The 11321-nt window shown below is 46.8% G+C and overlaps 2 protein-coding genes across 2 annotated transcripts in view; both read left to right on the top strand.

Moving 5' to 3' along the window:
* The window catches only part of BCDIN3D (BCDIN3 domain containing RNA methyltransferase), a 235430-nt gene that overhangs the window by 184930 nt on the left and 39179 nt on the right, over window positions 1-11321 (top strand). The window lies entirely within an intron of this gene.
* Window positions 386-10338, top strand: NDUFA4 (NDUFA4 mitochondrial complex associated). The gene is made up of 4 exons (XM_083467322.1): window positions 386-570; window positions 2735-2823; window positions 5862-5922; window positions 10094-10338. The coding sequence occupies exons 1-4, from the start codon at window positions 529-531 to the stop codon at window positions 10148-10150; spliced, it is 249 nt and encodes an 82-aa protein (XP_083323448.1). The 5' UTR covers window positions 386-528; the 3' UTR covers window positions 10151-10338.

Below are 11321 nucleotides of genomic sequence, written 5' to 3'. Positions count from 1 at the left end.
CTGCAGGGGGCGTGTGCATCGCCCCACCTCCTTTCTTCGCCTCCCTCCAGCCACACGCCGCAAACCAGCCCGCCAGCTATCTCCGGACTCCAACTCCCAGCAGCCCCTGCCGTTGCCGCCGACAGTCCGGCGCGGCGGGAGTTGTAGTCCGACGACCCCTAGCGGCTGCCCGCTGCCTGCCTTCTCTCCTCTCCTCTATTTGTAGCTGTCTACCCAACTGCCTGCATTCCCTTCGACGCGAACGGGGGGAGAGGAATCCACTTATTCGAGCCGGGCGCCCTCCTCGGCATTTTTTTAACGGCTGGTTTTCTTCGGAGCGCGTCGCTCGGGGCGGCAAATGGCTTCCTTCCCCTGCAGGCGGTTCCCGGGGCAGCCCGAGAGGGGTCCTCGAGCGGGGTCCTCGAGTGACATTGGGCGCTCGTCAGGCGGCCGCTGAGGCAGAAGAAAAGAAGGGACGGTCGGGGTTGTCGTTGTCGCTGCTGCAGCTCCTCCTTCGACGCCGTCCGGTCCGCCGCCGCCGCCGCCGCCATGTTCCGCCTCATGCTGACCCACGCGAAGAAGCACCCGAGCGTGAGTCCCGGAGGGAGCGCTATAGGCGGGGGGGGGAGGGGTGTGTTTCCCGAGGCGAAGGGAGCGCTATAGGGGGGAGGGGGGAGCCCGGTAGTATTCTGCGCCCCGAGCCGCCTCCTTTGCCCTTTTTATTGCATTCTTCTCTTTTATTTCGAATTTTGTTCCTCGCGCGGGGAAGATTGCGAGACACAGATGGCAAGAAATCCTCCCCCCCCCCCTTTTTAAAGGTATGCAAAGGAAAACGAAGAAACCCCACAGATTGCAAGAAATCCTCTTTTTTTAGGTATGCAAAGGAAAACCAAAACGAAGAAACCCTCCACAGATTGCAAGAAATGCTCTTTCTCCCCCTTTTTTTAGGTATGCAAAGGAAAACACAAAGAAACCCCACAGATTGCAAGAAATCCTCTTTTTTTCTTTTTGTAGGCATGGAAAAGAAAACAAAACAAAACCAAAAAACCCCTCCCATTGCAACAAATTCCCCTTTGCCCTTTTAATTGCATACCTAAACAGATTGCATACCTTAAAAAAAAGATAGTATTTGTTGCAATCTGCTTTCTGTCCTCATGCAATTAAAAAGGCAAAGGGGAATTTGTTTCAATGTGGGGGGTCTTTTTTGTTTTCCTTTGCATACCTAAAAAAAAAAAGGATTTGTTGCAAAGGAACAATAAAATAAACAAACCCCAGGTTGCTACGAATTCTCCTTTACTTTTAATTACTGAAGGAAAGGAAGCAGATTGCAACAAATCGTGTGTTTTTTTAGGTATGCAAAGGGAGTGAGGAGGGAAACCCAGATTGCAACAAATTCTCCTTTGCTTTTAATTATGCGAGGAAAGGAAACAGATTGCAACAAATCCTAATTTTTTTTAGGCATGCAAGGGGGGAGGGGAAACCCCAGATGGCAACAGAATTCTGTTTTGTTTTTTAGTTGTGCTAGAAAGACCAAAGCAGGTTGCAGCAAATTTCGTTTTTATTTTTAAGCAACAGCAAGACTCCTAAACCGCCCTTCCTTTCTGCAGTGGGTGGAGAGGTAAACATAGCATACAGTAAGAAATATAAAACTTGTCAATAAATAATAGGCACAGATAAATGAGTGAACAGGCTTGTATTGTATTGTTTTAGTCTAAAGGGTTAGGATGCAGCTTTTTGGGGGCAATATCCCCTCCCCTCCTCCAAAGGTACTTTAGAAAAGATTGGATTTCCCTTGGTAAGAGAAGGATAATTTAGCTTTCTGGGCCTTGCAGAGCCTGGGAGCTGCTACCTCCCCTTCTCTTGGCCTCTGTGATGTTAACTCCTTTGAGCTCTTAAAATGCCTGTGCAGGCCACTTTCTCAGGCGGGGTTGCCAGCATCACTATGTTGCTACTAGCACCACCTTAATTTTGCTAAACCCCCTGCCAAAAGAGACCCAGCAAAGAGGTTTGTGGCAGCCATCACCAACTTGGTGCCTTCCAGATGTTGTTGGTCCAGCTCCCATCATCTCTGACCATTGGCTATGCCGATGGGAGTTGGCTTTCAACAACATCTGCATTGATATCCTGTGAAAACGAACCTCTTTGCCTGGGATTTTTGGGTGGGCAGGCAGGTAAGAGGAATTTGGTTTCTGTCGCAGATGAGAGAGCCCAGGTGGTTCATGGGGTGTGTGCTATGCTTTTATCTGTTTTCTACAAGCAGTGTCGAATCACTTTTATTCTCTCGCGTCTTGTTCTAATGTAACCTCCCCAGGAATCTTTGGAAGAAAGGCAGGTTAGAAATTCTCTCGTAAATAAAAATTGCAAAGGGAGACTTAAAAAAAATTAGTTAACAACCTGGGAGCAGACTGAAGAGGCATGTTGTCTGCCTAAAGGGTTGCTTGAGTGTGGAGGTGTGATTCATAGTTGACCTCTCCCACCCACACTTTGTCATGGGAGGTCATCCTGATGGGGCCACAGTATCTTGGACAGAAAACGTGGACGCAGGTGGTTTTGAATATGTGCCCCTACCAGTGACAACTTTCCCTTTGCACATACTTCCCCCCTGTTCTTTTCCTTCCATATCCTCATTCCTTTAAGGACATCAGGTTACCTACTTTGGGGTCTGACACATTCCCCTTCGGTTCAAACGTGCGATGGCGACTTATCCTGGTATTCAACTTCCGCTTTTGATCTCGAAACATTCTGTTTATCACAGTTGATTCCTCTGTTCATCTTTATTGGAATTGGAGGGACCGGCGCGGGCCTCTACGTCATGCGCCTTGCTCTTCGCAATCCTGATGTCTGGTAAGTCAGCCTTTCTTTCTTCGGCGATCCCTCGTAGCCGAGTAAGATTGTCTTTCCTAAACACAGTTTTAACAATGAGTCCATAAGTGACTGTGGAGGCCAATTCTGGATCCACACGTCCTTCCACATAGGTGTCCGGGTGGGAGTTGATCACGGAGTGGGTTTGCCAAGCTTGCCTCCCTCTTAGCATATTTCTCCCTTGTGTCCTGAGTTCGAGCGTCTTCAAAGCCCAGGACACCTTTGGGAAAGGCTGTTCTCCAATTGGAACTATCACTGGCCAGTGTTTCCCAATTGTCGGTGTTTATACTACATTTTTAAAGATTGGCCTTGAGACAGTCTTTAAACCTCTTTTGTTGACCACCAGCATTACACTTTCCATTTTTAAGTTCGGAATAGAGTACAGTCATACCTTGGGTTACAGACGCTTCAGGTTGCGTTTTTTAGGTTACGGACCCACCGAAACCCAGAAGTACCAGAACGGGTTACTTCTGGGTTTCAGGGATCGCGCTTTGCGCATGTGCCGAAGCGCCAAATTGCAACCCGCGTGTGTGCAGATGCGTTGCTGCGGGTTGTGAGTCCTGCGGGTTGCGAACGTGCATCCCGCACGGATCACGTTCACAACCCAAGCGTCCACTGTATAGTAGTTGATTTGGGGAGCCCTTGCCATGTTGCTGGCAATTGCCACCCCCACAAAACCATGTCACGTGCTCGCCCCAGGTGTCCTTCACGGATGAATACGAGGCAGCGCTTTTGAAGGGGACCTAAGCTTTACTCCTATCCGTGGCAGCTGCACACTGCTTGGCTTTACTCAAAATTAATCACAGGGATCCGTGGCCTAAGTGGATGTGAGCTTGCTTCTTTTCAGAAGCGACCCTGCCACCGAAAAGCATCTTGGAACCCAGCGGCAGGGATTGATGGCATGGCAGGGTCAGGCTGATGACTAATCTTCCAAGCTTCTTGGGGGCAGACCTTTTGCCACTTCTTTAAGTGTTGCCATCTTAAAGCACCACCTGAATAAAATATGGCATGCTGTGCTGCAGAGGTAGTATAATAATCAAATTTATATGGCTCCCATCTAACTGGGTTGCCCCAGCCATTCTGGGTGGCTTCCAACCAATTATAAAACCACAGTGAAACATTAGCATCAGCTTCTTAGCTTTAGAGCAAGAAAATCAATCATAATAGCATTGCCATTCCTCAGCTGAGTTGTATCCAAGGCATTGCAATGAGCAGTACAGCATAGCTAAAAGGGTATTTTACCTGCCGTGTACGCGCAGGTTGCGATTTGGTTTTTGTGCGCATGCGCGAGCGCTGAAACCCAGAAGTAACCTGTTACAGTACTTCCGGGTTCGGCACGGTACGCAACCCGGAAACACACATCCTGAAGCGTCTGTAACCCGAGGTATGACTGTAAAGCCAATTAACTGTGTGCAGAAAGCACAAAGACTAACAGGAGCCTGCCATGGAGAAAGTGTAGGTAAAACATAAAGGACCCCTGGGCGGTTAAGCCCAGTCAAAGGCGACTGTGGGGTTGTGGTGCTCATCTCGCTTTCACGGGATGGAGACGCGTTTGTCCACAGACAGCTTTCTGGGTCATGTGGCCAGCATGACAAAACCGCTTCTGGTGCAACGGGACACCACGACGGAAACCAGAGCACACAGAAACACTGTTTACCTTCCCGCCACAGTGGTACCTATTTATCTACTTGCACTGGCATGCTTTTGAACTGCTAGGTTAGCAGGAGCTGGGACCGAACAACGGGAGCTCACCACCGTCACGTGGATGCGAAACGCCGACCTTCCAATCGGCAAGCCCAAGAGGCTCAGTGGTTTAGACAGCAGCGCCACCCGCGTCCCAGAAGAAAATGTAGGATTGGGTTGCCAAACACACCAAACCGGCTGTGCATTCACATAAACAATTCTCTTCTGTATTTTATCACAGTATCAAATACTTCTCTTGCACATAATCAACACATAAAGTACAACAATGTAAACAGAAGTCCCAATAGATCAGTTCATTCATAAAGTCCAAATATCTGCTAGTTTCTGTACCATGTATGTCTTTGTATGTTCATAAAATGGAAATCTTGACAAGGATTTCCGGAATAATGCCTTGTTTCGCCTCCTGGGCTTCATCAGTTGTACATGTTCATATGTGGTATATCAAGATACAGTAGACGCTCGGGTTGCGAACATGATCCATGCAGGAAGCTCGTTCGCAACCCGCAGCGCCGTGTCCGCACATGCGCAGTTTGCAATTTGGGGCTTCTGCGCATGCACAAAGAGCGATTTAGCATTTCTGCACATGTGCGAGCGCCGAAACCCGGAAGTAACCCGTTCCGGTACTTCCAGGTTTCGGCGCATCCGTATCCCAAAAACCTGCAACCTGAAGCGTCTGTAACCTGAGGTATGACTGTAATGAAACTTTTGACATGGTGGCTTTGTGGTGCTTTAAAGCCAGTTAAGGAGGGATGCGGGTGGCGCTGTGGGTTAAACCACAGAGTCTAGGGCTTGCCAATTAGAAGGTAGGCGGTTTGAATCCCCACGATGGGGTGAGCTCCCATTGCTCGGTCCCTGCTCCTGCCCACCTAGCAGTTCAAAAGCACCTCAAAGTGCAAGTAGATAAATAGGTACTGCTCCAGCGGGAAGGTAAACGGCGTTTCCGTGCGCTGCTCTGGTTTGCCAGAAGCGGCTTAGTCATGCTGGCCACATGACCCGGAAGCTGGACGCCAGCTCCCTTGGCCAATAAAGCGAAATGAGCGCTGCAACCCCAGAGTCAGTCACGACGGGACCTAATGGTCAGTGGTCCCTTTACCTTTACCTTAAAGGAGTTTTACTAATACTTGTGATATGGTGGGCTTTTTTTTTTACATCCCACATTATAAAAGAAGTGTGCACTTCTGGTGGCATTGAGGAGGCCATGATCATTAAATTGGTGAGAACCTTGTGCCAACAGATGGGTAGAGTGGTTATGCTTCATGCTGTAGGTTTTTCTCCCTCTTACTGCTGTCTTCCTCTTGTCACGTTTCTTTGCCTAGCTGGGACAGAAAGAACAACCCGGAGCCTTGGAACAAACTGGGACCCAATGACCAGTACAAGGTATGGTACAAAATACCTAACTAGGGTTATAGTGCTAGCTATCCTATAGGCCAGGAATGGGGAGTCTGGTGTCCAGCAGAGGTTGCTGGACTCCAAGTCCCATCAGCCCCATCCATTGATTAGGAATGATGGGAGTAGAAATCCAACTCAGATATTTAAGCTAATCACCAAGTAGCACCTTAAACCTAGGTTATGGTTGCCACAACAAAATGTTGAGGCACCATTTTTTCTTGGTGACATTTAATACAGTGGTGCCTTGCAAGACGAAAAGAATCCGTTCTGTGATTCTCTTCGTCTAGCGGTTTTTTCGTCTTGCGAAGCAAGCCCATTGAAGGATTAGCGGATTAGCGCTATTAGCGGCTTTTAGCGGCTTATCTGCTGATCGGATCAGCTGATAAACGGCTTAGCGGCTTAGAAAAAGGGGGGGGGAGGGGAAAAACCAGCAGGAACTCGCAAGACATTGTCGTCTTGCGAAGCAAGCCCATAGGAAATTCGTTTTGTGAAGCACCTCCAAAACGGAAAACTCTTTCGTCTAGCGAGTTTTCCGTCTTGCGAGGCATTCGTCTTGCGGGGCACCACTGTATAACCAGTGAACCTCCTTGAGATCTATGGATGATGATGATGATGATGATGATAGTTTTTTATTTATACCCCACCCTTCCCGGTTCAAAAACCGGGCTCAGGGCGGCTAACAACAAATTTAAAACACTTAATTATAAAAGCAGCATAAAATACAGTGTAAAAACATGAATAACAGTAAAATTAAAAAATCAATTTAGGGGAAATAAGCATTAGATAATCCCCAGGGCTAGCTGGCAGAATTGGTCCTACTTGGGCCAGCGAGGAGACCAGGGGAGAATTAGCTGTGGGGTCTCAGAGCCGATAATATTCATAAAAGGGGAAGGGATGGGAAGGGAAGGGAAATAAAAGATCAGGCTGAATTCAGATTAAAGGCCAGGCGGAATAGCTCTGTCTTACAGGCCCGACGGAAGTTAAATCCTGAAGGGCCCTGGTCTCATGGGACAGAGCATTCCACCAGGTCGGAGCCATCACTGAAAAGGCCCTGGTGGAGGATAGTCTGACTTCCTTAGGGCCCGGGACCTCTAAACTATGGTTGTTCAGGGATGAAAGGCGGATAATAATAATAATAATAATAATAATGTGTGGTTACAGCATTTCAGGGGGTTGGATTAGATGACCCTCGGGTCCCTTCTGTGATTCTTCACTCTCCCCTCCGGTTCAATCTTCTCAACTCTGCATGATAAATCCCTGAGTTGCTGCCATTGACCCGTGATTCTGCCTGCAAAATTGCTTTTAAGCCCATTAAAGTTGAATGATTAGAGATCTTTTCCTCCTACTGAATCAATGGGGTATAATTTCAGTGTGTGCGCAACAGAAGAATTGTGATATTAACTGCCTGTTTAGGGCTCCTAGGCACTTACCCAGTTTCTTGCAGTTCAGCTCTGAAAATACTTCCTTTTATAATTAAGTGGAAGTATTTGCTCTTTCTTGCCTAAGGCAATTATTTCTGGCTAGCGTGGAATCTGCTTGCCCCTTGTAGTACATTCTGCCTGCCCTTGCACAACTGTGTGATATTTAAGGCATCCCAGCTCTTGTCTGCCAAAGAGAGCAGAAAGCTCTGTTTCTCCCATATTTGGCTTTGTATAAAAGCCGTTGTCCGGCTGTGTTGCTAAAAGAGGCCAGAGGCATGTGAAAATGAGAACACTTTAAGAACCGGTGCTTTAAATAACTTGAGATGTTTAGTGTTGCGTTCTAAACAAAACGTACAAACTCTTGCAATGTAAACGTTACTCAGAGATCCAGGAAAGGCAACCAGCAGCCTGGAAAATAAATCTCACTGTGATGATGTGTTCATGCATCCTGAATAAGGATGCAACGTTTAGCTGATAAATATTTAAGCAGGTGCTCCTGATTTAATTAAAAAACCAATTAACTATAAAAGGCTTTATCACCTGCAGGTGGTAAGTCTCACCTTTGAGTGAGAAGGGAAAATGGCTTTGTTAAAGGGCTCTCTCCAACAACAGTGGCATGCATTATTTAAACACCAATCTGTTTCTTAAACTTTTATTTATATGCAGATGTATACAGATTTGCTTAAAACGCGTAATATGCTGCAAATTTAGTTGGTTAAGGTGGCTGCCAGCCCTATAACTTCAACTGATCATAATATAGTGATCCAAAAGTCTTGGCATGTCTGCAGATTGTCTGCAACCTGGAGAACAGGGCAACTAAGACCATGTACATTTCTGGCCTCCTACTGTCAGAGGAGATTACTATTTATTCTGCAAAACTATGAAACTTAAGGGTTGCATTCTGGGCTACTTCACAAGCCCCGACAGATGATTTTCAGGGGGGAGCCAGGTGCAGTAAGTAAGGAGAGACAATGAAAATGAGGTGTCTAGTCTTGCATAATGTCACCATTTGGGTACAGCTTGAGCTGCTAAAAGGTTTAAAGGCTTGTTCTGGGAGATCAAAAACTTTTGATGCAATCCAGAGAAGAATTTAGCCTTTCTTGAGTCCACTGGAATAAAATAGCCTAAAACGGAGTGCTACTTTCTAGGCTTTCACAAAATCTTCTTTCACCATTTTGTGATCTATAGCTCTCAAACGACTTGAGACCTAAAGAAAAACAGAAGCTTTGTTTGGGCTTCAGGGTTTATATACTCAATGACCGGTCTTTCAAATACAGTGGTATCTCGGAAGTCAAACGGAATCCGCTCCGGAAGTCCGTTCGACTTCCAAAATGCTCAGAAACCAAGGCGCCGCTTCCGATTGGCTGCAGGAAGCTGCTGCAGCCAATCGGAAGCCACAGACATTGTGTCGGACATTCGGGTTCCAAAGAACATTCGCAAACCGGAACACTCACTTCCGGGTTTGCGGCATTCAGAAGCTAAAACATTTGACTCGCGAGGCGTTTGGGATCCAAGGTAAGTGGAAATGAAACAGCTGGTTGCAATGGTGAAATTATGGTGGCGCTGTCACTCTGTAATGGCAGTGCTGAAGTCGTAAGTCAGATATCCTATTTATAGCCAAGGAGTGGACCCAAGGGGGGACTGTTCCCCCAAGGCGCTGCCTTCCAAGTAACAGTGACCTAAGGTTTTCCAGTAAAACATGAAATGGTGCACACACTACATCTTGTTAGTGCGCTTCGTTCATAACTTTTCTCCTAGTTAAATCAATAATAATACTTTTTATTACTTATACCCTGCCCATCTGGCTGGATTTCCCCAGCCGCTGTGGGCGGCTTCCAGCAAAATAGAAACAATAATGTCAGACATTAAAAACTTCCTGATACAGGGCTGCCTTTAGATGTCTTCTAAAAGGACGCGGGTGGCGCTGTGGGTAAAACCTCAGTGCCTAGGGCTTGCCGATCGCATGGTCGGCGGTTCGAATCCCTGAGGCGGGGTGAGCTCGCGTCTTTCGGTCCCAGCTCCTGCCCACCTAGCAGTTCAAAAGCACCCCTAAGTGCAAGTAGATAAATAGGTACCGCTTTATAGCGGGAAGGTAAACGGCGTTTCCGTGTGTTGCGCTGGTGCTGGCTCGCCAGAGCAGCTTTGTCACGCTGGCCACGTGACCCGGAAGTGTCTCCGGACAGCGCTGGCCCCCGGCCTCTTAAGTGAGATGGGCGCACAACCCTAGAGTCGGACACGACTGGCCCGTACAGGCAGGGGTACCTTTACCTTTTTAAAAGTCAGGTGGTAGTTTATTTCCTTGACATCTGGTGGGAGGGCGTTCCACAGGGTGGGCGCCACCACCGAGAAGGCCCTCTGCCTGGTTCCCTGTAATCTCACTTCTCGCAGGGAGGGAACCGCCAGAAGGCCCTTGGCGCTGGACCTCAGTGTCTGGGCTGAACAATGGGGGTGGAGACGCTCCTTCAGCTATACTGAGCCGTTTAGGGCTTGAAAGGTCAGCACCAACACTTTGAATTGTGCTCAGAAATGTACTGGGAGCCAATGTTTCAGGACCGGTGTTATATGGTCTTGGCGACCACTTCAGTTACCAGTCTAGCTGCCGCATTCTGGATTAATTGTAGTTTCCGAGTCACCTTCAAAGGTAGCCCCACGTAGAGCGCATGGCAGTAGTCCAAGCAGAAGGTAACCCTTTGTACAGATAGGGTTTTCATCCTAACAGCTGTGCTTTCCTCTTCCAGTTCTATGCGGTGAACGTGGACTACGACAAGCTGAAAAAGGATCGCCCAGATTTCTGAAGAGCAACCGTTCTCCCCTCTACAAGCTGCACAAGATGAAGTGGTTTAGGTCTTCCAGAAGCCATCCGCACAACTCATACGCTTAAATCATCCAGGAAATGTTAAAACTGATTGCACAATGCACTTAAATCATGTTTTGCGACAGAGCTTGTTGGGACCCTAATAAAACCTAAAACTTGAAATCTTAACACTTTTTTCTTTTTGCGGCGCAAGAGTTTCCTGACATGGGCAGCTGCGTGAATTCAATGGGAGGGCAGAGTTGAAATAATTTATCATAAATATTTGTGGCTTGTAGCCATACGCCACTGCCTAAAAATAAAAAGCTGTCAGCCTTGACTGATGTGAAGTCCTCAGTTTAAAAATAAGCACTCTCATGTTCTTTTTTCTGAAATGCATTTACTAAAGAGCAGGGAAGCCGTATTTCAAGTGTAGCTTATGTTGGAAAATAGCAGAATTCTGATATTTTTGCTGATCTTTGGCATAGACCTAAGAGATTTGATTGGGGTATATGCCCATCTTTTATGCTGCAGGAGAAAAAAGGAGAAAGCTCAAGTATAGCTGCCTTGCAGCACCGCTGCACCCATGTCTACTTGGAAGTAAGTCCTACTGAATTCAGTGGGGCTTCCTCCCATGTAGGTGAGATTGTAGCCTTTGCCATTTTTGAGAGCGCTGTGGTACCAAGTAATTAAAAATAAAAATAAATGACTAAAACAAAATCCTTGTGTCTAAATAGCAAGTTCATGACCGCTTAAGCTTTTGCCAATGCAACAATGAAATGATCCTCTTCTGGTCTCACTACAGTGGAAAGGCACCATAATAATAATAAAAATAAATTTTACTTATTTTATTTTTATTAATTTATTTATTAGCCAGTGAGCGCTTGGTAGGCAGAGCTGAGGAGTGGGAATCTTAAGTCAGGGACGCCGGGAACTTTGAAAGTTTTTGTTCCTTCCTCGGAAAGGGAGAAATGGTTACCAAATAAAAATAAATAGGAAAAAAGATATTCGAAGAAACAGCCAGTGCATAGTTCAGATATGAGAAAAAGTAAAATGGCACGGTGCTGGTATTGTTTCAAAATTTCTGACTTGGGAGTGCATTACCTGACTTTTTGAAACTTGCTGCACTTATTTAAGTGCTATGTTAAAAGATTCTCTCTTGGAAGTCTTCCTTT

Source organism: Podarcis liolepis (assembly GCF_965112155.1).
Source record: "Podarcis liolepis genome assembly, chromosome: 12".
Taxonomy (NCBI): Eukaryota; Metazoa; Chordata; class Lepidosauria; order Squamata; family Lacertidae; genus Podarcis; species Podarcis liolepis.
The sequence above is the reverse complement of the archived record's forward strand: the minus strand, read 5'-3'. Positions and strand labels throughout refer to the sequence as shown.